This window comes from Electrophorus electricus, chromosome 3 (assembly GCF_013358815.1).
Source record: "Electrophorus electricus isolate fEleEle1 chromosome 3, fEleEle1.pri, whole genome shotgun sequence".
NCBI classification, from domain to species: domain Eukaryota; kingdom Metazoa; phylum Chordata; class Actinopteri; order Gymnotiformes; family Gymnotidae; genus Electrophorus; species Electrophorus electricus.
The window spans coordinates 21,793,951-21,820,664 of record NC_049537.1 but is presented as its reverse complement, the minus strand read 5'-3'; the positions used below and the strand labels follow the sequence as shown (position 1 = coordinate 21,820,664).

Genomic DNA, 26,714 nt, shown 5'->3' with positions numbered 1-26,714 from the left:
AAGCCTATGAATGAAAAACGTTCCCAAAAGGCTGATCAATAGAACATTCGAGAGCATGGCACCAATGTGCAGATTATGCTCAGCCATCTGTTGCTGCCTTTTGTGTCGCAGCGGAAAAAGCTCAGCTGCCTGCCGTTCCTCAGCGCCACTGCTGACGCTGAATGAGGACTGAAGAACGTCTGTCCACTAGGTGGCACTGTGCTATATGTGCTAAATATTGACCTGAGCGGTGCTGCTACACGAGTGATGACGAGTTCAAATCTTGGGAACCCCATCCAATACTCATTGAAATGAGCCCTGCTTTCCCTACCTCAACCCATCAAGGCCTTGACATTTAGCACAGATGTTGAGCCGAATCAGGCGTATTAGAGCAGGGAAAACAAAAACACGGGATCCATGAGGCTCCCGTGGCTGGGACTGGGAGCCACGGGACTATAATGTTTGTGCCAGTGGGGGTTTTCTGATCTAATAAACATGGTTTCCTTTCTCCCCATATAGTTCTTACCTGGAGCATAAAATCTTGTTCAATAGTTTAGCACTTCCATCATGTAGCTCCTCGCGTGGAATTGCGTCCAGGAGGAACAAAATAACTGTTTTACTGAGCTCTTCAATTTCAACTGGGTAAACTAGCTGGAGGCTGCTGTCTGACAGCATATAGATGTAAACAACAGAGTTATAGATGTAAATATAGGTGTGTGTGTGTGTGTGTGTGTGTGTGTGTGTGTGTGTGTGTGTGTGTGTGTGTGTGTGTGTGAGAGAAGAGAAAACATTCATTTCAGCATCACTGCTCCTTACCGAATCATCTGGACAAACGTCTAATCCAATTAAAGATTATTTTAGCACTGTGGCTTTTACAGCAGTGCTAAAGTGGAAATTCACATAATGTGCATGGAGACCATGCCAGAGTAGCAGAGCAGCAGTGATGTTTAGCACATGACTGCACATGAATTATGTGACATTTACATAGTAACTTTTCCATAGCATCATTGCCGATCCAAAGCAGTCTCACCCATAATGCCCATAATTTTGTCAGAGCTTTCTGCACTCCTCAGGAATGAGTAGAGAAACATAAGCTCTGCACTGAAGAGTTTATCCTTCACTGCCCCTCCCTTGTCTCACACATGCCCTTCAAGTGTACACACACAGATACCAGACAATGAATGGGCACATGAACCTTCCCATGTGTAGTTATATCATTTAGACGTTGACCTCTCTCATTATCTCAACAGTTATTTTTAAGGTTAGTGTCTTATATGCAACTTATGTTTTTAGAAAGTCATACTTGTGTGTGTGTGTGTCGGGGGGGGGGGGGGGGGGGGGGGGTTGGATATCTGTTGTACTCCTGGCCTTTTTCATGAGCTTTACATAGACAGATGTTTTGTCTCAGACAAGTTTATATCTTAGAATGTACCCACCCTGATACAACCTTTGTGCCACAGATGGGAAAACATTCCCAGTTGAACCATTTCTGGGGTTAGTAAACCAAAACAAGCTCTTTCAACCTCCTGGACGACCTGCAGCAATGTGCCGTTGGACTTGCGCCACAGCTCGGAAGCCATGCTTTCCTCGGAGTGTCTGGATTTGAGCCTTGCTGGGATAGCCTGCAACTGAGTGAAAACAAAGGGAAGGCTCATCATTCCATTCTTCTCTCTACTTCAGAGCGAGAGCAAAGTCCAAAGACCTACTGTTGTTACTGTGGTACTTTGCTATGAAAATTTATTATCATGGGGTAACTGAATATTCCACAGTGTGCATTTGTTTAATGCTTATTGATGGACACACAAAAATAACCAAGGCCATCAGAAATTCCTGCATCTCTCCCTACATTTAAGCTTGAGATTTCTTTAATGAAAGAACCCCCAAAATATCACTATACATCCCTGAACAAAGGAAAAGCCAAGTACCCCATCCTGTATCCTTGAACTCTTCCCCATGTCCCAGTGCACAAATTCCAATCTGGCTTCATCGTCACTGTCAATATTCCTCTTTAATGGGTTTTCTCTGCCTCAGTGGACCAGCGTGAATAATAATATATAACCACTTTTGGGAGGTCCGTTATCCCCAGAGCACTTCCTCACTGCTTTCTCAAAGGATGAAATGATGATATTTTCCCCCCAGTGTGTAGCTTTTAAATCCCAGTGCCTCTCGGCTATGATTAGGTGGTGAGAGTTGTTTCTCTTGTCATTAACAAGAGGTTGTGAGACAAATGGTAATGATGAATGGAGTTAAATGTGCAGAAGAGCATGGGTAATAATAGCATTGTGTGTGTGTGTGTGTGTTTTCCTATTGTTGACAGCCTGCAGGCCCTGCAGCTAAATCTGAAACCTTCATTTTGAGACATGAGGCAGCAGTTTGTAAAGATAAGGGCCTCACAGAACCACAGGGTGCAGACTACTGCAGGATAAAAGTGATCAGTTATTAGGAACAATAGGCACATTCCCAAAGAACAGGTTAAATGATCAGGCACAAAGAAAATCAAGCCAAACATCCAGCTGGCTTACTAGCTTTAACCTTGTGTGAGATTTAAGTCAGGAGCTTCCAGCAGAAATATGCTAGTTTGTGTATTGGGATGGATCTCCCACTCTGTTCTAAAGGAAAGTGGGTCATGGTAATAGCAGTGACTTTGATTTCCCTGTGAGTACTGCCCATGTGTCCCCAGTCACCAGGCTGACTAATAGACATGACCTGCACACACACACACACACACACACACACACACACACACACACACACACACACACACACACACACACACACACAGACAGACAGCATGAAGCATGCATGTGTATACATACACACCATAAATAATAAAAACAACATAAACATAAAAAGGCTTTCACTCACCTTTTCATACTGCAGTGAGTCCTGCAAACACCTTGGTACTAGACATTTTTCATCAGTAGCAAACCTTTCAACATTTTAAAAAACCCTTTATTAAATTCCTTCATGTTGAATGCATGAAAGCAGGACTGGCGGAATAAGCTCCACCTGTTTGAGTTTTTATTAGAAACATTCAGTAAGTACTTTGCTGCTAAAACGTAATTTAGAGAACCAAAACATGCGGTCTTAGGGCCCATTCAGAGCAGGTTTTTGTGGTTATGGAAGGTAACTGGTTGAGCTATGCTCAAGAAGATGCATAGAATGTTCCTTTTTAAAATGCACCTGTTTTTTTTAACAAGCTGCTCTCATTCCAGTATGCTACAGGTTTTGTGCTTGTAGTATCTGAGGCATTTGGGAATATTTGAACTGCTGTCGCAAGAGATTGAATTGAACAGGCAGTGGAAGAGGAGTGGGCGGCTTGGTGGCATAGTGGCTAGCACTGTCATCCCACGGCCATAACACCACCCTCAGGCACCGCTCACCCCCAACCCCAGAGAACGCACACACCACGACACCCGGCACCCGTGAGTCTCTGTGTGTGTGTGTGTGTGTGTGTGTGTCTAGCGTTTCTTTTATATACCACTACGCTAACCATGCAAATGTGTAAGACGCCAAAGATCAGGTGGGCCCCTGCTGGCTATAAGAAGTTGACTGAAAAAGCAACAGCAAAACATCTAAACTCATTCTTTCTTTAATTGTTTGACACCAGAGAGATACCGTAACACGCTAGCTAGCTAAGCGGGACTTTTAGAATCAACGATGAAATGCTCGATGAAAAAATAAAGAAAATAATGGATATATATATATATATATATATATATATATATATATATATATATATATATATATATATATATATATATAAGGATGGTCTGTAAGAAGACAGGTAAGTAAGAAGACAGGTAAAGATTCTATAGGGTGTGTAAACGTTTTTTCCATTAAAAATGTGCTTGATTAGGGTCCCCAGACATAACGTTGCTTGCTAAATCATCCCGTGTGTGTGCCAGGGGTGGCTCATATACTGCACCCTGTGCTGCCCAGATAGTCTCTGCAATTGCCAGCCCTCAAAACAATAATGACAAAAATGCGCAACCACCTTAACAAACGTAGGACATACATTGGCGATCTGGGGTTAGTTATTCTACTCTTGTCCGTTATTTCACAAATACAACGCTAACTTCACACCATATCAGCGATCAGAAAGACATTTGTCTAATCTTAGCAACCCACTTATACTAAATCACATATATTGAGGGGGAAAAACCATTGTTTTAAACCTATCATGAAACATATCACCTCTAGAAATGAACAATTTCAGATAGAGATAACGGTCGGAAATAACTTCTGTTTGGTAATATGCGCTACGAGTAGTTAAAATATGCCTTCTAAGAAACAGCTGGATGGACTGACGATGGAGACCTCCTGCTCCATTGTTTGGCCACGTGGCCATTTGACAAGCAGAAACACTGACAAGCAACACCTAAATTTGCGACATATTGTACTTTAAAGGCGTTAAATAGTGGTAGCTTCTCAATAGTCTTCAGGACCTTTAGGCACCCTTTTAAAGGCGTTATATACTGGTAGCTTCTCAATAGTCTTCAGGACCTTTAGGCACACTGTCATTCCTCTACTGTCTACAATAATCAACATATTTTTCACATATTTCTCATCTTGCAAGCAGGAAAGAAAGCGAGACAGAGTAAATGGCCTCTGAGAGGTTAACGGATCGGTTATGTTTCAGGGATGGAGGTGTGGTTTCCACCAAAAGAGCGATGCGATACACAGCTGGCTAGTTATCACTTGGCGTTAACAGAGAACAGAGAAGGACGCGACCAAGCGTAGTTAGAAGGCGGCGCAAGCGTAGGCTGCGCCGGAGTTTACTTTAAAAATGATGGACTAATATTACGGATGATTCTGCTTTTCTTTGTTTCAGCGTCTGGTGAGTAGCACTCACTTTTTTCTTTCCCACTTTTACGGTCTCTGGAACGAACACATTGGGCTTTGTCTTCTGCTGTTCGTTTAAGTATTTTTGCATGGGTTGAGGGTGTAGTTATATACCAGTTTTGTCACTGTTTTTCTTTATTTCTGAAATAGTTCAGAGAAAATCTATTTCTGAATGTATTGTTTGCCAGGATTTTTTGAGACATCCCTCTTCGAATTAGCATTACACAACTGTTAGCGCTTCATGTGGGCGGATGCACAACTATTTCCATCGCCAAAAATTATGATGGTAAGATGGTCTAGATGGTAAGACTTCTTTAGGTACCAAATTATCTTTAATCTTGTTATCATTTTCATTAATCTAAGGAGTCGTGCATGGTCTTTCAGGCTGTATTGCATGTTTTATAAACTCATTTATTCTTTAAATCAGGAAAAAGTATAAGAACTATTGTGGGGTTTGGATGCACTTACTGAAGGTGGGGAGGGAGCTTGACTGTTCTGTGGAGCATAGATTTCTGTGAACTGTAAAGCAGTGACAAAACAATGCAGACCCCAGGGGATCCGAGGCCCTCTCATTCTTATGTCTCAAGAAACACCTGCTACTCTGTGCATAATCATTTTGCCAAGACAGACACTCTACCCCCCTTTCACCCCCCCCCCCTCAGATCTGCATATCTGACCATGTATCTATCTAGTTACCCACCTCTGGGTTCATCTGTGACATGATTAACTCTAGCCTAGCTTGATTAACTAACCTTCCCTACTTGAAATTCCAATTTCACACTAAAGACAAAAATTATGCATAAATATAACAACCTCCCTCTCATCCCTTTTGCCCAGTTTAAAGATGTGTTTTGCATTCAGCTACAGCATGGTCTACTTTGCAGTCTTTGTGCACAAGTTTAGTACTTTGCAAAATCTGCAGCTGCTGTGCAAACGTCTTGTCTGATTAACACAATACAAAGATATCCTGCATGTTGCCAATACAGGGTCCTTATGCCTCTCTGTTGTGTCTCAAAGTGGCTCCAGTTCGCCCTAGCTGAGCGAGCGTTTCTTCGTCGTGCTGCAGGGGAGTGCATTACACCACAGGTTACTAAAGAGAACACAAAAGGATTGGCTGCAGTCCTGGACCATGGCTCTGGAGAATGGAGCTCAAAGCAGAGATCGTCCAGTATTGGCTGAGGTGCAGATTTGAGCATGGAGAGCTACGCTTAGATCAGTTCCAAAGCACAGCTTCTCTCCAGGCTACTGCATATGGCACAAAGACAGCTCTGTTGTGGAAACGCTGCCCTATAATGACCAGTCTTTCGCTCTATGTTCACCAGTGCCTGCCTCTACATATGTCTGGCCCTTTTGATCAGGATGGCAGGAATGCAGTCTCTGCTGTATTTTTGAGTTCTGCTTGGAGTTTTGCCTACAACACCATACATTCAAAATGCTATATTTGACAAATCCAACCCATCAATCGGAATAGCAAAAAAAGAACACATTTCTTCTGTGTCCTCGGGAACTAAAAGACTGAAATGCCTCAAATTGTAAGGGAAGGTCTTCAACTTACACAAACTCTAATAGTAAGAGAATGTACTAAACATGCTAGTCTACAACAGCGTACATCATTTATCTATGCAGGTTGTTCATTGTAGTCCCAGAAACCATCTGGCACAGAAGCAAGCATTACCAGTTGAGGCACATTTAGTCCAGGCACTCCGCATAATGTACAATCTCCTGATTGCAACAAATCAGCCTTGTTGTTTGGTTTCAGTGGAGCACAAGTACAGGGGCATTTATATGCGCTTATCTGGCCAAGAGCTTTAGCCAGCTGACGCTGGTCCCCTGATGAAGAGCTGGTTAGATTGCTAGCACATGCAGCTAAAGTGTGGCTGTGGAATGCTGTACTCAGGCCAGCGTCTCTCAATCCAGCTCCTGTCCAGCACTGTTGCAGTCTGTGTTTTCTTTTTGCTGACGAACTCTCCCAGATGTCTCAGCTTGCAGATGGGATCCAGTTCTGTCTTTGTGGGAGTAGCAACTGTCTGTGCGGAAGCAGGGACGGTCTGTGTTATTCAATAGTAGAGTATCAACAAAGCCAACCCATGTGGTAATTATAAATGAACAAAAATATGAGTTTGTTTATTGTTTATTACATCTGTCTTTTCAACCTGTCAGTGTCTATAGAGACTTGTTTCAATGGTGAAATGGAGTAGTAAAAAAATGTACTTTGTTCCTTAGCAAAAATTAAACCTGTACTGGTTTAGACCCATTCTGGTTTATGGCAGATGCTTCATACATCCAACAAAATTGAAGTTTTTTTTCCCTCTGATAATATTTCTAATACTCTGTGCTGCATATGGCTTGTTGCGTCCATTCTTTTAAAGATACTGAACTTGGAATAGAATTACACAGTTAATTATATACTTTCAGGTTCTAAAGATTCCTGTAATGATTCCTGACAAAAGTAATGTGTAGCTTATAAATATATGTGCAGGGATGTACCTTTGAAATAAACTATATGTGCTTTAGATGCTTTAAATTATATTTGGGATACTTTTAGACTAACATGTATAGTTTGTATACACTTAGTCACTTAATCTAAATTTAACTTCTTCAGCAATTCTTGTTTTTATCACAGCTCCCTTGGACGCCACATGACATTCTCATCTCAGTCCCCTGCTGACCTCTTGAGACTGCCCCTTCTCTGGGGAAAATAGATGAGTGTCTACCCTGCCTTTCAGACCATATGGCCAATGGCATTCAAGCTATTGTTTGTCTAATTAGGGTTCATGTAGAGCACACCTACTCAGGATTTGTTAGAAACAGGCTTTCACTAAGGGTGGAGGAGGGTCATGTCACATGACATGACCAATAAATGTGGCCCATTTGAGAATATGGGAAGAAATCAAGAAAAAGTGTCGCACACCATTTGCTAAATTCTGAATTTACCCACCACATCAGTTCATCACAAAGATGCGTAGTGTTCATGATTTTAGTTTGTTGTTGTGAATTAAAGGTTTTGCTGCTTCACACATTAGTTCTTTCTAGGTTGCTAGGAAAGGTAGCTAATATCTGACCCCAGTGTGAAGCCCTTGATTGCACCTTGTTGCCAGGTGAGGGATTCACAGGAGCATGCCAACAGCCACCTCACGTGTTTACACAATGCCAGGCAGCTTCACATTTCCATGGTTAACAACCTCAGTTTGGGTTCCAAACCTCTGTGTGAATAAATGAATTGATCAAAAATGAAAAATGACAGGTTATAGTGATCAGACAACAAAGGTGTTTAGGGTACAGCATAAAGGACGTAGCTATATAGACTTTTCAAGGCTATATCTCCTCACCCCCAATACGAATGTGTGTTGACAAGTTGATGGGTATGACTTGGTAAGTGTTTGAATGAGTTTATATATAATTAGTTTGAGTGATGGCTTCCTTTCAAAATAGATTATATTGATCCAGAGGTGACATCTGAAATCTAAAGGGGCCTAAGGGAAACTAAGGGTCATGCAGTGGAGCATAGATTAGAGTGGGTTGCCAAGTGTCTGTCAAATAAAACAGGCCTAATGCTGTCTTTTTTCTGAGATTTTTTTAGTTTTTTTCTCTTGCTGTTTCCTCTTACTTTTTTTAGGTATTGATTTGAATTCTGATTGCTTTATAATAACAATGAATTAAAATGGTAAACCAGTAGATTTGTTGTAGGCTTTATTTTCATGGCATGTTATTTTAGCTCAAAATATATTTTCTTTGTTCCCCGTTTTATAATTGAAGGGCATAGGCTGGAACTAAGCATAGCAATATAAGATGTAATCAGTATATCAGTATATAACACATGTAAAGTCATTTTCAAGTAATTTTCCTGTCTTTTCATAGACCTTTTTCAGAGGGGCAGAGTTCATTCGGAATGTTGCTTACTGGCCTTAGAGATATAATTGATATGATATTATATTCCCAACTCATATTCTCATCCCCATTGCTCTTAAACTATGGGTATGTATGTCTGTCATCGCTCACTTCTAAAGGCAGGTTTTAGGGCTCATTTTTATGGTCATGCCTAATACTAGAAAAACAGAGACATGGAGATAGAGAGAGATACATGGAGAGGAAGACGGAGAGATTGAGAGTGAGAGAAGACTTGGCATCATCAGTCTCCTGCTTTGATTTTTCCCTGTGTTGATCACTGCTGGACCATTGCCTGGCTACATTTCCAATCCAGTTTCAGAAGTGCCTTCTTTTGTGGGCAAACGTAGAAGGACCCTCTGTTTTCAACTGTCTGAACTGGCGTGTGGAATTTGTGGTGGATTTTCTACCTAATTAACCTCCATTTTCATGTGCAAATGGCTGCATTTTTTCTGATGGAGGAATGTGATATGACTTTAGTGCTCCTCACATTCAGTTGTTTTTTTAAGCCTGGTTCAAATACAACATTAACCTGCTTGCTGGGGCCCAGTGGAACCGTGTGATTCCCCCAAAGGCAGCATGGACTGGGCACCAGCAGAGATGAGGAGGGGCCTGGGATAACATCTTCACAGTTTATTTTAGGCAAACTCAGCTCAATTATTCACACCAGAATCCTGTGGCCTACAACACCAAAGTCTCACTAGGGTAGACATTCAAATTGATTGTTTTTATTTATATTTATGCTTAGATATACTTTTAGGCTTATGAGATTTAGTCGATCCATTTTTCATCAAGCTGGTTAAATTGTTGACTACAGTTTTCTGATAACCATCTATTTAGGGTGTCCGAAGAGTTTAAGCACTAATAAAGCTTCCATATGTCGTATTTTTATATTTTTCATGTGTCATATTTTACTGGCTATGTGCTGATCATTTGGCCTGTCAAGACTGAAAGATTACTCACTGCTTTCACTACTGAATTATATACTAATCCCATGCTGGTCTTTAACATTCCCTTTTCTTAATATTATGTTAAGCTGCAACTGAAACACTGAGCCCACTGGCTATACGAGCATCCCCAACCCATCCAACCCCGCTCCACTGCCTCTCACATTCACACCTGAGTGAGTGCGGGAAACCCAGCCCAGCCCTGGCACGTGCTCCCAGCTCAGCTGGAAACCCACAGGTTTAGAATGCAAGGAGCCATTGAGCATCGGTGTGTGCCTGCTGAAATCCCAGCCGCAGAGGAAGGGAAGGGTTCTGTCTGGGTGCAGACCTTTCCCAAAATAAATACATCCAGTGTTGGCCTTGACAAACCTACATGCACCCCCCCCCCCCCCACTTTTTTTTTAAAAACGTGTGGAAAAGCACATTTGGATTCAGCTCGATGTGACGAGTCATAGGTCTGGATTTAGCTCTGGGTCTACATTCATTCAAAAGGTGCTACTGTGCCTTGGTAGGAGACTATAGGCTTTTAAATAGTGTTACTCTTATTAAATACATTTATTTTCCTCTCTAAGACTGCCACAGTATCCTAAAGCACTTACTCCGTCTTAATTTCAGTCTTAATAATATACAACATCAGCAGGAATTTTCCTTCTACCATTTTAGTCATCATGTTAAAGGCAGCCAGTACACGGTTGGCCTTCATGCTTGTCCGTATAATCCACTGTCAGAGTTTAACTGTCTCGTGCATGGGCATAAGTTCTATGGAAAGAGAAAACCTTAAACATGTAGTACATGAGAATAAGGGTTACAAAATGACCACAGATGTAATTTGGTTAGTATCTCTAAGACTCCTTTACATGGCTTTGATTGAACCGCAGCTGAGTGACTGGGTAGCCGATGGTCTGGGCGCTGGGCTGTTCGTTTCGTCATGTGTGGAAAAAATGCATGCTGCGGTGCTGCCGCACTGGAAACCGGGCCCCATCTGAGGACTCCTGCTCTGTCTTTTTACTGTAAATTTATTCTTATCAGCATCCCGTGCTGGTTTGTACCAGGCCACGGAACTGCCCTGTGTGGTGTTCGTTGGCCGCATGTTCGCGTGACACTGTTGGTCTTTTGACACCTTAAGCGCTATGTTTCCACTTCTAACTCAGTAGGTTGTCCTGTCATCTTCAGACTTTACACATTTTTAAAAGAAACATTAGTTTAGCTTTGGATATGTTTGTACCAAAGTCGGTTTTGTCCTAAGTTTATATATCATTTTACCCAATTCTTCCAGTAACAAGCTGGGTATGTTAGTCTTAATGTCCAAATGCTTAGTTCTGGTGCACATTTACTCATGTACTTTTTATTTGGAGCGTTTTTATTCTCCATGCATCTTATTTTATGTTCTGTACAAAGGTAATGTTTGTTTTTTTATTTGAGCTAAAGGTATATGACTATTGGTGCTTTGCCACTACAGAACGCAGAAAATGTAGCCTTCTCTTTTTTTCCCTCAGTGCAGAGAACCAAGTTGGAAAATTGACGCCATTTTAATTGCTGGCTTTGTTCAGAGTGAAGTCTCATTGGTGCCAAGGAGAGGCGCAGATGGGAACGTCTTCCTGTTGCTTCCGGAGTGACTATTGCAGTAGAATAAACCGCTCTTAATACACACTTTTTTTTTCACAGTAACCTCCTAATGACATCATCCTTGTTTTTTCCCAGGCATTTCCCTTGGATAATGAGAGGCCTTGTGCCACAGCTGTGTTTAATTGCACATCATCCTCCGTTTCCCCATTTTATTTCTCTGTTGTTCCCATAAGAGAGAGAGAGAGAGACCTGTGGTGCTCTTTCATCAGCACTGTCTGTGCATTAAAAGTATACACACACGTTGGCTTGGTTGGCATTGCATCTGCTTGAGATGCGTGTACTCAAACACACAAACCCTGTGTTGAATTTTCTCAGTGTTTCATCTCTTAGATGAGCTGTTGTAGGAAACCGTTTAAACAGTGTGTGTGTAAACTAATATGGTAGCACTTCTAGACATTGCTCAATCTGGGTCTTTATGGGAGCATGTTTTATGGTCCTGTGCATGCCTGCCACTCACAATGTTGCATAAGGAACATGGCTCTTAAATTCCTCCTTGTGAGATCAGTTTTTGTGGGACTCAACCAAAGTTAGGTTTTTTTTGTTGTTTTTGGTTTTTTTGTGGTTATGTAAGAGTGGTGAGGCTGTGTTCGTGTCTGTTTCTCTCCTGCTAACATGTTCCTCTGAGCTAGAGGAGACACCCTAGGGCAGGAAGTGACTTTTTCAAAACAGCACCAACTTCAAGTGAGAACTGGATTGGAGGATGGACAGGGTCGAGCCTGGGTGTGTTTACAAATTCAATAATTTTACATGTTCCTGTTGCACACACAGTTTATATTGCCAGAGAGAGGGAGAAAAGGAATGGTGTAGTCCTCTCTGTAGCATGTCATGATGTTCTCAGGGCTTCGGAGGGCTTTGCCCACATTATACTGTTATTAGACCGTGTTCATTACCTTCACCACTGGCAGAGAAATTATATAACGCTCATAAAATGGTGACCCGCGGCCATTTTTCAGAATAGTTTGACAGTGCCTTAAGCAGACAGTCAGGAAGAGTCGGGTTCCCTTCTTTGGATCCTGTGTCACAATTTCAAGCAAAACTTTCTCATCTGATTGGTTAATGACAAATGGAAGGAAAGGATTAAAGAGCAGTAAATGACCAGGTTTTTGTGTGTGTGTGAGAGAGAGAGAGAGAGAGAGAGAGAGAGAGAGAGAGAGAGAGAGAGAGAGAGAGAGAGAGAGAGAGAGAGAGAGAGAGAGAGAGAGAGAGAGAGAGAGAGAGAGAGAGAGAGAGAGAGAGAGAGAGAAGCAGGGAGGGATAGTGAGATTTGTCAGGTTCTTGCCTAAAGAGAATGTCGGCAGAATTCCCTAGCTGGCTTTCACGCTCTTGGTTTGTTATGAGCCAGGCTGTTTGCTTTTGTCTTCTCAAAGTGTGTCGGGGTATTGTTCATAGCTGATCAAGCACAAAGAACTGCAGCAGGCCTCTCTGTTTTCTCACATTGAGATCATCTGCAGGCCTGCGGTCTCCATGTTGGGAGCGCGTCTGTTCATGCACTAGTCTGTTTATGGTCTGGATTCTACAGTGCACAGTCAACATAGATGGCACAATTGGTGGATGTGGTCTGGCTGTTTTTGGTGGGTTGGATTTATTTATTTTTCTAAAGTTGATTCTACATTTTACATTTAAGCTTTTTACATTCCTTCTTTAGTGGGCAGACATAGTTGACCTTTAGGACTGATTTTATCAGGTATTATGCAACTGTGCTTCCTACTTTTAATACACACAGCACTTGTAAGCATTGTTTTTATACATCCAATTGCAACATTTCACACAAAAAAAGTAAAACATTTTAGCATAGTGAGCTAGTGTGTTTGCATATGCGTGTATAAGTAAATGTGTGCAGTTTGTATGTGGTATTGGTTTGTTTACACAGGCTTAGCAATGAGCACAGTATTCTGCCCATTAGAGGCCAGCAGATATATGTGGACGTACCTGTAGGAGCCAGGTGTTAAAAAAGCCATGGACAAGCTAACTGCACTTCACTGTTGCTATCTATTAATAGTGGAAATATTTAACTGAGATTAAATCACTGTTTCAATAGCTTTCTGGTTGTGCTGGAAATGGCTGGTAATCAATGTTTGCTTTTTCCCAAATTAACTGAAAAATCAAGAATGAACTGAAAAGTCGACGTCATATCTCCTCCGTCCTTTGGGTGCAGCTGCGATCGTGTGTGGTTCTTCTCCAGAGCAGCAGCCCATGCCAGCTGGATGCACAACAACGCTCTGTAGGCCGAGAGCACCACGCACAGTGGTGCTGCCCTATGACCTTTATGCTTGGTGTTTTATCTCAGCTGGCAGTGATGGATGGGTGCTGGCTCAGCGGGCCTGTATAGTGCACTGGCATCTACAGGCTAAATAGCCTGGCCCGTGCCAGACGCTGGCGCTGGCCCTGGCATTGTGCCTCAACACCGCTCTCTTCAGGATAAGAGGATAAGCAGGATAAGAGAGTGTCTTTTTGTTGAGGAAGGGGAAATCTTTCAAAAACTGTAATGACTAAGTTTGGTTTTGTTACGTTTAAGAACAGAATTTCTCACATGATTGTAGTAATTCAATACACTAACTATGCTTTTTAGGTTTGATGCCAACCCAGAAAAAAAAAAAAAACAGTTAGAGGGAGGAATAGTAATTGAATTTATTGAGTTCAATAACACAAGGCATATTTTGATGCTTTCCATGGCATCCATACCTAACTGACTCACTGGTCATTACAGCAGGCTTATTTACATTTGATATTTAATAAATGCAGATTGAAGATTCCCTTCCAAATGAAATATATTTACAAGTAAGGTGATCTGACATAACCGTGTTTGAACAGCCGGCATCCAGGCATCCCAGAGACGGTAACCACCATATTTTTAGTCAAGCGTACTACCTTAAATTGTAGACCAAGCATTTCATGTACTGGTTACAAAGAGGAACAAAAAGGCCTTTCAAGGTGCTAGCGCTAGTGTGGTCATGTTTACAAAGGGAAAAAGTTCATAGCACTGCAGGGAAGCAGCTGTGTGGACACACCCAGAACTGTTCTGCTCCCCACCTGGAGAAAGCCAAGCTCCACCCTTCTGTCCACAGCGAAGCATTAGGGCTCCTCTCAGGCAGCGAGAGGAAATGGGGCCAGCTCAGCTTCCTGTGTAGCCACTGCTGCTCCCCTGACTCCAGACCTGCCTTATCACAGCCTTTTTCCCATGGGAAGAGGCTCGGACTACGGGGACTCCTCCCCCAGCCTGGAAATCCAGCCCCCATCCCGGTTCTTCCTGCAAGCCAGAGCTGGCCACCTTGGCCGTGGAGCTCTTTCCTTCCTCTCCGGATTGTCCTTTGACGCATGCAACAGCTTTCCTGCCCTGATATGTTGGGATCGAACGGGATCAGCACTCGTGTTGGTCGACCTCCCGACCGAATGTTCCCTCTGTCTCTTTTTTTCTATTTTAAAGTTTGTTTAGTTTCAAATCACTGCAAAGTTAAACTATACCAAATCCTGTGAACTCTGAAGTAATGGTGACCACATCCACTTCAGAGTAGCTCAGCCTGACGGGACATTGTGTAGCTCTTGTGCCTCTGAAACATGTAGCCCGTGCGCTCCGTCTTTGGCGACGTTTGAACATTATTTCATCTCACCACAAACTAAAGCCAGCGGTGGAGAAAATGTTTTTTGGCAACTGGATGTGCCTTGCTGACTCCAGTGCTGTTGTGGTTAGCTGTGCTGATGGTCTGGCTAGTTTCAACCTTTATGGCGGCTCCAGGCAGTGCTTTGCCCTTCTTTAGTTCCATCACATCACGAGGTATAGCTTTCAAGTAAACAAACTGGTAAGCCAAAAGCAAACGGGAAAATATTAGGTATGTGTTATGTTGCTTGGTGGATAATGCTAAAAGTCAAATGGGTACCATTACGCTGAAGATGAAGTGCGTAGCACTGCTTGGTTCTTTCAGTCTGCTTTGCTCTAAAAGCTCCACTTTTAGCATGTGATCATACCTCGACACTTTGGTCCCAGCAACAACCTCTCTCCATTGTTCGTGGCTTTTATTCCCGCTTTTTTCCCTGCCTCACTCTGGGCACGGGCAGCGGTGCGGCAGTCTGCCTGAGGAGCTGGAAGTTGTGGTATGCCGGTCCAAACAAGGGGCCTAGTCATGATGTTTCCCAGGCGACGTGCTGCCATAACCACAGTTGCAGCCCCCACCACCGCCACCAAAAATGCTGTCCTCAGAGCTCCAGCCACCGCTGCCCAGGAGAAAAATACATACGTTCATTATTAGCTCACTTTGCAGGCCTGCCCGAGCCCATTATCATGCACTGTTTGTACGTGCACACTTCTTTGCGTACACATACCATATGAGTGGGAATATGTTTAGAGTGGTTCTTTCTGTGTGTATGAATGAAAGATGAGAGTTTTCCTGTCTTTATATCTTCTTCCTTTACCACTCTGTGCAGCCATGTGCAGATGCATCGCTACCCCAGCTCCAATAAAATCACACCAAATTTGTTTTTTCCAGATACTAACTAATATTTTATATTTTCCTTCTGGATATTTCCATCCATGCTATAGAAAGGTAAACTTAACAGCTTAAGGAAAATCCACTTCCAAGATAAAACTGCCATTCAGCTATTATAGTTGGTGGATTTATTTAATGTTCTCAGAAAAACACAGTTAAGTCTGTGGACCTCTGTAGGTTTTGTGGTTTAATAACAATCCCCACATATGCTACAGATGGTCTTGATATTAAAGTCTGTAAATATCAAGAGCCGATGGAATTCCTATACACACTAATACAGAAGTTCAACAAGTGCATTTGACCCATCAGATGGGGTCTGCAATATGGTGTTTAGGAAACTCTGAGTTGGGGGTTCGGAGGTGACTGAACTCCTCTATAAGGCAGCAGATGGCCAGTGGAGCCAACACACAAAAAGACCCACAGAGTGAAACCCTGCCATTCACGTCATTCAGACCGTCTCGCCGGAGAGTGAAGGGGCAGGCGTCCCATAATGCTCTTGTTCTGCCTCTCTGCGACCCCATGTCTGAAACCGGTCCGCCTCATTGGCTGTCTTCTGAAAAGGTCCCCGCATTCATCGCATCACACTGCCGGCTGCTGCGATCCAGCCCCCTGCTCCATTCAGCCTGCCACTAACCAGCGGCCTGCCTGCCACTGAGCACTTGCGGTGTATGCACAGCAGCTGTATTCAGCTCTAGACGTGTCCTTTCAAGAGAAGTCATCACGATGTCAAAGGTCATAAAAGGGTGGTGCGATTTGAGCCTAAGGCAGGATGGGTGATATGCCTAGCTGCAGCTGATCCAACACCCCCCCCCCCCCCCCCCCCCCCCCCCCCCCTAAAAAAGAAAACTGTCACAAAAAAAAAACTGTCACTGGCCTTCACAGGATATGAGAACTCCCCAGTAGACAGAAAGAGAATTCTTCCAGTCGCACATAACAGCCCCTTAGGAAAAAGGACTTCAGTCACGTAGACCAAAACAAAAACAATGTCAACTATTTTCATGAGCGCTTCATTCATGTGGCGTGTTCGGAAGCATTCTCTTACCTTGAAGCCATTATGGTTATAGACACCTGAAAATGAGTGACAGTATAAAGCCTGCCCTTGTATAATATTGTGTCTGTCAGGGAATGCGTGGAAGCCATAGGAAAGCAAAAGAGCCGTTTAAATGTGGGGTGGGGGTTCTTGCCGCACAGCGCACATACAAGGACTGGCTGTTTTTTGACGCACAGCCCTCCCCCTCTGTTCTCCCACAGATGAGCAAACGAGAGCGCAGAACATCTGGGAGAGAGAAAGACGAAGCGGGAGAGAGAGCGTGAGAGGGATCAGATCCATTGGAACTCCACAGCAGCACACAGGAGCAACAAGGTGGAGGTGTACAGGGAACAGTAACACGAGCAGCGTCATTCTAAAGAGGACAAATTATAACTATACGGAATATGAAGAATTATTTTGGTTTGTCCTGAGGACTGGTAATACAGCTGGCAAAGGAAACTTGTTACTTATGTATTATGTACTCTTAAACACGTGTGTTTGTGTGTCTGTGTGTGTGTGTGTGTGTGTGTGTATGCGTGAGAAAATGCAAAAAAAGAGAATCACATCTGGATTAGTTCCAGCTCTTTAATACTGATAAACATTGTCTTTCTTTTGGGCCGTCCAGACGAGAATGGGAAATACAGACAGCCAGCAGAGCGGCCTCACCCTCCCAGGCAAGCCGCGGGCATGCTCACTGAAGCTGCACCCCTCCAGAGAAGCGGTCCTCTCACCCCACAGCTGGTGGAGGAGCACAGGTGGGGCACCAGGCTACAAGGCCCGCTGGCCGTCCCGAAGTGGCTTGTCCCAGCACAAAAGCAACCAGCCTTACGTCTCCTGCCACTACGAGTACATTAGCAATAAGCAGCATCCTGGGTCCCTTCGTTGCAGCGAGCGGGACCATGAGCCACTCACGGCCCAGGGGACCGGCTGCTATGCTGGATACAGCCGACAGGACGAGGGTTGTGGCCCCTCTCCTACGGTGCAGAACTCCTCCTCAGAGCCTCTTCAGAACAGGAGCAGTCCCAAGGTGCTCTTCAGTGAAGACGGCAGCCTGAGGGTGGAGTTCACGACTGGCAGGCGAGAGATGGACGACCAGCTCCCTCTGGCCGGCCGCGCTACGGGGACCTCCGACTCCACGCTGCGGGACAGTAAGGGCAGCTCTCTCAGCTCCGAGGCCTCCTGGTACGATTCCCCGTGGGGCCCCAGCATGGAGCTCTGTGACAGCGTCTTCACCCCTGGCCAGCCTTCAGATGACAGCAGCGGCTACACCACGCTCTCCTCCACCCAGACCGAGGACGTGGGTGGCTCTCCGGCCCCGATGGAGGGCCAGGTGAGCCAGCTCCTTTGCCAGGCCGGGCTGAGCGCCAGCCAGTGCACTGGAAATGGCTGCAGCACCAACAGCTGCAACACCACCGGGCTAACCGATGAGGACAGCGGCATCTGCGACTTGGTCCTGCTCCCACTGGAGCAGAAGGACTTCGAGCTGAGCTCCGTTACCGACCTGTGCACCCACCCGAAGCTGAGTGTGCCTTTTCCCACCCATGACATCTTCCCTGCAGCTCAAGACCAGGACATTCCCAAGCCCGAGCACCTGGACGCGCCCTCTCAGGAGCAGAGCCCGGACACCTGGGCGTTCTCCTCGCTCACCCTGCCCTGCAGAAAGTCTGTCCCCGACGGCGACACCAGGAAAGGCTCGCTCAAGAGCCGCATCCGCCGTCTTGGCGACTGGACGGGAAGCCTGAGCAGGAAGAAGCGGAGGTTGCAGGTGAGGGGAGGGGTGGGGGTGGGGATGGGGGTGCTGCGTGAGGCAGATGCGGGCAGACTCAAAACAGCCTCTGCGTTTGTCTGCTTCTGCATAACACGGTCGCACCCTGCACACCTGTGTTAATGGTATCAGATCCGTGTGGGGCACCGAGTGATTCAGGTCTGTGTGTGATTTTGGCACAAGCTGAGACTCTTCTGCATGGGTGTGGATCACTTTTCTGAAGTCACAAGATTAATTTCAGGCAAATTTCCGCAAGGCGGTTACACTTGCCAGAGTATTATTAGAGTTGCATACTTTGCTCCTTGTTAAAGTCCAGGCCCTCTTGATTTATGTAGACAACACTGGCATTTATAGTCATGCATTTTTTTCCGGCTTTTGTTGTAAATCACTGTGTACTTACCAGTGTTTTGTTTGCTCCCTTATTCATTTTGTTCCAGCAGCAGAAAGTGTAAACTGGCATTTGGTGCAGCTCTTGCCTTGTACTGCAAGTGTGTGTTAACATTTATGCACCTATTTAGCACTCCAGTGATTGTTTCACAGTATGTTTCTACATGAATGCCCCTGTCTCTCAGGACCCCAGCACCCTAGAAGCCTCTGAGGCCTTTATCAGCGGGGTGGACGGCCTGGCGGGAGACTCCGTCAGCCCTTGGTGGACTCTGGCGTCCAACCAGATGCAGTCGTCCTGCTCCTTGACCGACCCATATGCCCAGCGGGGCCAGAGTGCCACCGTCCGGCAGAACATCTACAAGAACTTCATGCAGGAGCTGGAGGCAGGCAGCGACGGAGGAGGTGTGGCTGACGCCCTCCAGGCGTGGGAGGTTGGCGGCGATGTGGGCGAGAGCAGCAGCAGCTCTCTGGGCTCCCTGGAGCAGATGGACCTTCTGTTCGAGAAAGAACAAGGGGTGGTGCGCAGGGCAGGGTGGCTGGCCTTCAAGCCCCTTATCAGCCTTCATAAGGACCGCAAGCTGGAGTTGGTGGCACGCCGCAGGTGGAGGCAGTACTGGGTCACACTCAAAGGTAAGCTTGAGCTCCGCCTCACTGCAGCTCAGCTGTTCATTAATGACTGTACCATTTTATCCGTCCCCACTGGTCTGGCTCCAAAACGTGTAGACACCAAATTCTCAGTTGAATAACTCCTCTCTGTTGTACGCAATGCCATGGACATAGTGCTGATAACTGAGGATAAATCACTCTATTCTGAGTTCTTATTAAGGTTGGAGGTCATGCCAGTCATGGTTTAGCACCAGAACAGAGCACAACCAGGCTGTCACTGATGCTTTTAGTTTCCCGTAAAACTCTCTGCCGTGGTCCAACAGGCTGCATGTTACTGTTGAGTGAAGCCAATAGCAAGGGCTGTCTGGAGCAGGAGACCATCCCACGCTACGCCCTGCTGGCAGAGGACAGCATCGTGCAGGCTGTCCCCGAACACCCAAAGAAGGAATACGTCTTCTGTTTGAGCAACGCTTTTGGAGATGTCTACCTGTTTCAGGTCTGAATCCAATCAATGCCAGATTTTTAACGCTGCACTTGACCTGTCACATACAGCAAGATATAAACCAAATTTTCAAACTCTTTTGATTGTTTTGATTGTTTGATTGTGTTTTTTCATTCAACACATACCACAGAGTATGAAGTATTTGGTGTTATATATCATTCAGAGTTGCTGTCTGCTAACTTGTAACAGCAATATATTCAGAAACCACATTATGCTTCAGAATGTTTTTTCAGAATTTTTTTTTTTTTTTCTCAGAATTTTATTTGTTTTGCTCTAGCTCATAATGACTACGTTGGTCTACATAATGTTTCCACATTGCCATAATGTTCCCTGACAGAACTGTTTCATAATTGCATCTTGGTAAACTGTGCACTCTGGTGAGAATTTGGCTGGAGGGTTACATGTCCAGGTTTGTTTATTGTTTATTGTCCACTGTATGACCCCACTTTGTCAAAGTGAAGAGGAGAAAACCTCAGGATTAAGTTGTGTTAAGAGCTTCCTCCCTGCTTCTTCTGCTCTACTATGATCAGATGATGCCCTGGTAAATTAGATTTATCAGCAACAAATCACACCACTGCTGCCTCCTCCATATAGAACCATAAAGATCAGTTTTGCCACACCACACTTCAAGTTATAACCCAAGGGGTTTCCATGGAGTCTTCATGCTGAGTGGGTGCTTTTGAAAGGGGGACAGTCGTAACGTAGCCGGTTGTGCATAACACACCTGTCTGTGCTGCCTCACTCACCCACACACCACCCATAGGCTGCGAACCAGACGGACGTGGAGAACTGGGTGACGGCCATCCACTCAGCCTGCGCGTCCCACGTGGCCAAGCGTCAGGGCAGGGAGGACACAGTGCGGCTGCTGAGGAACCAGAGCAGAGCCTTGCTGCAGAAGATCGACATGGATGGCAAGATGAAGAAGATGGCAGAGCTGCAGCTGTCTGTCATTAGCGACCAGAAGAACAGGAAGGCGGTCGAGAGCCAGGTGGGAAGTTACCACTTTGACTTCAGTAAAGACTTACAGCTTGGCACAATGAACTAGTGTGTGTGTGTGTGTGTGTGTGTGTGTGTGTGTGTGTGTGTGTGTGTGTGTGTGTGTGTGTGTGTGTGTGTGTGTAAGGGAAATGTTTCTTGCAGAAAAAACATTGATGTCAATATGAGTATCTTTTATGTCGGTGGAAGTAAATTTTTGATTACTATCATAATGAGAAGTGTAATGATATTACATGAATTAATATTAATTATATGAATGTATGATTTAATGGCTATTTTAAGAGTACAATCTATTTATAAATTACTGCTACTACAAGAAGTCGTATTTTACATATGCAATTACAACAGGTGTCATACAGTGTAAAAGGACTGAATGTATCCCTTCTCCTGATGGAGTTTAGATTTTTGTAAAGAGAGTTTAGACTAATGACATAATCTATGGGAACATGGCCATGTTGTTTTCCATGGTTAAGCTAAGGTGAGCTGGAGTGGGATGACAGCCAAAATGGCCCAGGTAGCCACTCAAATCTGCTAATGAATAGCTAAATTAGCTCTAAAAATGAAGCTATTTATAAGAAACCACTCTCAAAATTGCCCTTCTGCGCCCCAGGCAGTTGAAAAACAATGCCAAGACTTTACGCTTCTAAATCGTCCTGCTCAAACACACTGGAATCTGGAATAGATCAAAAATGTGGACAGGCTGGAGACAGAATCCCCCTGATTTACAGTGTATACACGCAGACTGAGTGTGTGTATTCATCACAAGTGTGCGTTTGGGCAGGTGAGGGAGCAGTGAGGTGGTAATAAAATGGCAGGGGGTCTCTTTAACGAGGCACTGAGGGTGCTGCTCTCACCCACTGTGTGCAGATCCAGCAGTGGGAGCAGAATCTGGAGAAGTTCAACGTAGAACTGTTCCGCATACGCTGCTACCTGGCCAGTCTGCAGGGCACTGAGACGCCCAATCCCAAGAACCTGCTGGCTGTCGCGGGACGCCCGTCCAAGATGGCGCTCAGCCGCCTCGGAATTTTCTCTGTCTCATCTTTCCATGCCCTGGTGTGTGGAAAAACTCTGTGAACCAGCGTAAATTTACTTAATAACTCAAGCAAGTTTATTGAGTCCACAGTCTGTATAGAATAATGTTCCCATTGAAAATAATAATCAAATTTTTTTATCTTATATTTTTTTTCCTCAATCTGTTGAGAAGGGTATGTTCTAAGTGCTCTAAAAGTATATTCTTGTGTGCGTGTGTTCACAGATGTGCACTCGTGCTGAGGCTACTCTGAAGAGGCGCTGGCGCTCCCAGTCTCGAGGCATGAGGACCAGGCGGGGAATCTTCTCCTCTCAGAAGGGTCTGGACAGCCTGAGCAGACACGACAGCGAAAAGAGACAGTCTCTGTCCCAGGTATGTTGGTATAAGCGTTAAATACCCACGCTCGCACACACACGCACGCACACACACACATATATACATGTACCCCCATTTTAGATGACAATTTTTTTTCTTATCACCCTCATAAATTGAATTTAATTTAAAGTTAAAATTAATACCATACCGAGAAGCGCAGTGAATGTTACGACCTTGAAAGCACGATAACATTGATAATTCTCAGCATCACCAGCTCTTTACAGCGGAATGCTTTGGGCAGCGTTTGGCACACTCACCTTGGCCGTTGTGTCTTTTTATCTCCTGTGTAAACAGCTCTCTGAAAGGCTGCCTGAACCTTCACCAGTGACACATTTCTAAAGCCCCTCTGTTTGAAACAGAGTACCCTACTTTATAAATGTCCTCTAAACCCCTGTTTCCTGGAATGCAGTTTTCACATTTTGCCCTTGGGCATGCGTGTCTGAGGGCTTGTGGACTGGGCAGCACTGGGCTGAAGCATTGTTTCTTCTTTATTATCACTGACAAACTGTGTTTATTGTTAATGTGTTCTTAATTTCTGTTTTTTTAAGAGAATGATTAAAGGCCTTCCTTTATTTGTCAGAAAGGCCCTGTCTTTAAACAGACAAGAATGTAAAACCGCAGGGTGCAGAAGCCCCCCGTGTGCCGCTCGCCAGCACTAGACAGTGCAGGGCAGAAAGCACCAGAGCGCACAGGGCTGCTACGCGATGGGACTCGGTATTCCCTCCACACACATGATTTTCTCTCTGCCTGGAATGCGATCCGAGACAACCGCCTTGATCCACCAGCCTGTTAATGCCCCAGAGAAGCCTAATCTCAGCCAGACGAGCCCTAATGGCAGACCCCTCCAACAGGGCCTTACCGTAATCCACATGTGACTAATTGCTGCAAGATGGAGAATAGGAGGGAAGCAGAAGGGTTCTGGAAATCACACTATCTGTAGACAAAGGAGACTGGAAAAGAGTGTGCTTGTATTCTTCCGTAGAGGTTCACGGGTCTGGGGTGTAGGAGAAGCTAGCGAAGACTGAGATGGTTGTGGTGAGTTGGCGTAAGTGAAATTTGTTCGCTAGCCAAGTTGCTGCTGGTGTGTAAAAGCTGTGTGGTATTAGTGGGTCTCTCCTTGTGGTGCTGTGGAGAGCTGCCGCAGACGGGTGTCTGTGGGGGAGGGACAGATGGGTGTCTAGGGGAGCCAGTGGCATTTGCCCGGCGTGCTGATGAAGGCTACCGCATTAGCCCGCCCACACTGAGCTGTAATTACAGCATAACTCAGAACTTTGATCGTTTCCTACCAAACCTCAGAGGCCATCTCTGTTCCAATCTGGGATTAGAATAGTATCTAAGCGGTTGACTCGGGAATGTGGTTTCTAATTAGATGCAAAGATAGAAGCCGTGCTGCTTTTTTGAGCAGGGACCATGAATACATTCTCATACGTGACTGCATTTGTGTTTGTGCGCGTGCTTGTGTTTGTGTGTGTTTCCATGTTGCAGATATTTGAGGGACACCCCCCTGGACCTCTCTGCCATCCGCCCACTCCGAGCTGCTCGGAGGTACCGCACGTCACGTCTTCACTTTCCTCCATGTCTTTTGGCCAGACACAGGTGCCAGCCCCACTGTTGGACGGGCGTTTCTCACTCTCTTTAATCCCCTGAAGGGGTGGAGAGGCCTGGGTTGCTGAGGGTGGGGGGGGGTGTGCTCTGTTCTCGGGAGTCTGGGCTTATACAGCTGTCCCAACAGCCCGCTGATCTGTTGACACTATGCTTTGCAAATAGGCAGGCAGTATGAGAGGACCTTCGGCAGAGGTGGGGGAGGGGCTTCATTTCATCACTATTGTCAGTGAATCCCCAACCCGGTGCAGTTTTCCCATGGAGATTCAGTTAGGATAGTGTGACTTTTTGCATTTACACAGTGAAAGTTTTACTTTTATATATAAAATATTTATTTATTTATTTATTTGTTTTATTTAAAAAAAATTTTTTTTACTTTTTGGCAGTAGTTTTTTTTTTTTTTTTACAGGAAACATTCTGGTTCAGTAAAGGCAATTACAGAGGAATTAAAGTCTTAGATAATAACACATTTAAATATTCCATTAACAGTAAGCAGATGGATATTATGAAAGCACTTTTTATTCCTCTTTGTTTCGTTTCATTTCCAGCAGAGACTGGACAGTTTTGGCAAACTGCATTCTACAGCGCCACCCGATGGTCATTCTTGGGACTGCGGCACAGAGAGCCTGCTGACCGTGTACATGCTTGACGATGAGACTGTCAGGATTCCTGTAAAGCAGGATTTCCTAGTGGCTGACATTCTCTCTTTGGCTTGCAAGGTAACCCATTAACCCTACCTCACACAACTTCCCATACTCCGAGACCTTGTGAAAGACCCCGCTGTTGCTAAATCAGCACTTTTCTTTCTTCCTGCTTTACTGAGGTTGGCGAAGACCTCACGAAAGGAGTGGAAATGAAAGAGCGAGCTGTCTTAAAGCTGACGATAAATCGAAGTCTCCACATTAGTTACCATTTATTCTTCAATACAGAATATTAAAGATCCTGGTTGACAGCCTTGCTCTTAAAAACACTGGCAGTAAGGTCTAGTTGCTTTGGTGAAGCTGTGATGTATTTCTGGGTGTGGTGCTCCAGGACAGGCAGCTGGACCCGATGATACACTGCCTGCGTGTGAAGAGGTGCTCGGGTGAGGCTGTGGAGACGAGCACACCGGCTCCCTCTGACTTGCTTAGAGACCTGGTGAGAAAATAACGTACCCTGCTGTACTGTATATTGTAGCCTAGACCACAGCTGTGAAGTGGTCACTGCGTGTTATTCCACTTTGTGTCTCCGCCTTCCAAACAGGTGTATGATGAGCTCGAGGTTCGCCCTCTTGACTTGCTCAGCTTCAACATGTCACGACCAGGCCCAGACACTGATTTTGGTGAGATGCAGTATGTGTATTATATGTGCATTTTTCTGTTAAATTACCCAGAGTTCCTTGTCTGTGGAGGTGTCCCAGGCCTGGAGGTCCACACATTTGAAACCACAGATTCAGGTCTGGTTTGGGTGGATCACAATTGGCAGTTGATTTAACTCAAATATGGCAGACTATGGAAAAACACTGTGTCTGTCATGTTGTGGCCCTAATGAGCAGGGAATGGTAGATAAGGTTCTTACTTTTCCCTCATTTCGTACATTGTGTCCAGGGTTCTTTGTGACAGGCCACGTAGATGGCATGAGGAGAACTCACATCTACGTGAGTGAGGTGCATTCTGGGAGCCTGGCATTCATCGAGGGTAATTCATTTCAATAATCCAGTGTACAGTGAGGCTACAATATTCCTGTTGACAAATGATAATATTGACTTTGCTATGAAATGATGATTATTTACATTACAGGCAAACAATGAATTATATGATGACACACACCAGATTAGATTAGCTGGCTGTGAGGTTCGATTTATTAAGCATGTGGGTTTGGATGCTGACCTTTGATTGGTTGTACGAGCTGGCTGTGTTGCTGTGCACAGGACTGCGGGAGGGAGATGAGATCCTGGCTGTGAATGGGCTGAGCATGTCCACTCTGGACCTGGGCCTTATGCAGACCTCCTTCGGCCAGCAGAGCCTCCAGCTGGTTGTCCGGCGAGAGGAACCCGATGAGCAGAGCAAAATCTGGCCAGACTGCGATTCCAGCGTCCCCTACTGCCCACTTCTGCCACTCAGCCAAAGCCCCCACACACAGCTGGTATCTTCAGGTAGGACTTCAGAGGCTGTTTTAAACACAATTGCCCAAAATCTACATTATCAGCTAGTGAACATTTCAACCATTGTATACTTAGATGGCAAGTAGCAGCAGACAGCACAAGCTTTTATTCTACTCTTCCAGAGCCTTAGATTGATAAATATGATATCAATAAGTTCTAGATGTTAATAAATTCTTGTCAAAGGACTAGATTTTGCTTTATGAACAGATGTGAGGTAAGTCTGAGTGGAGTGCTGTGTCGTCCAGCTATGGCACCTGGCACAAAGGGTTTGATCAGAGAGTCAGTCAGTCAGGCTGGCCCTCTTTAGCTATGACTGGAACTAATGAACCTCATGCTGCTTATCTTACGAGAACATGAGTATGAGTGACATAATGATGATCCATTAAAAACACAACACTCCACACTTATTTATAGACCCCTGTATAGATTTGAAATCTGATCAGAATTATGTATTACTGAGCCAGTTTAGAAATATGTATACCCATAAAAGATGATTATTGGAAGAGTTTGCCCTC

At 44.8% G+C, this 26,714-nt stretch overlaps 1 protein-coding gene across 2 annotated transcripts in view; it reads left to right on the top strand.

Annotated features, from left to right (window-relative positions):
- The first annotated feature begins 4,668 nt into the window (after window positions 1-4,668).
- The window catches only part of LOC113570516 (T-lymphoma invasion and metastasis-inducing protein 2), a 28,779-nt gene continuing 6,733 nt past the window's right edge, over window positions 4,669-26,714 (top strand). The window contains exons 1-14 of one of the 2 annotated variants that reach the window (XM_035524235.1): window positions 4,669-4,819; window positions 17,015-17,126; window positions 17,419-18,558; window positions 19,131-19,575; window positions 19,875-20,047; window positions 20,817-21,041; window positions 21,917-22,102; window positions 22,305-22,451; window positions 23,940-23,999; window positions 24,608-24,775; window positions 25,089-25,193; window positions 25,299-25,377; window positions 25,643-25,732; window positions 25,966-26,190. In XM_035524235.1, the coding sequence (XP_035380128.1) occupies window positions 17,425-18,558; window positions 19,131-19,575; window positions 19,875-20,047; window positions 20,817-21,041; window positions 21,917-22,102; window positions 22,305-22,451; window positions 23,940-23,999; window positions 24,608-24,775; window positions 25,089-25,193; window positions 25,299-25,377; window positions 25,643-25,732; window positions 25,966-26,190 (3,037 nt within the window). In that variant the 5' untranslated portion in view covers window positions 4,669-4,819; window positions 17,015-17,126; window positions 17,419-17,424. Of the gene's footprint in view, window positions 4,820-17,014; window positions 17,127-17,418; window positions 18,559-19,130; window positions 19,576-19,874; window positions 20,048-20,816; window positions 21,042-21,916; window positions 22,103-22,304; window positions 22,452-23,939; window positions 24,000-24,604; window positions 24,776-25,088; window positions 25,194-25,298; window positions 25,378-25,642; window positions 25,733-25,965; window positions 26,191-26,714 lie in introns of both variants that reach the window. The other variant, XM_035524234.1, reaches the window with a different exon arrangement.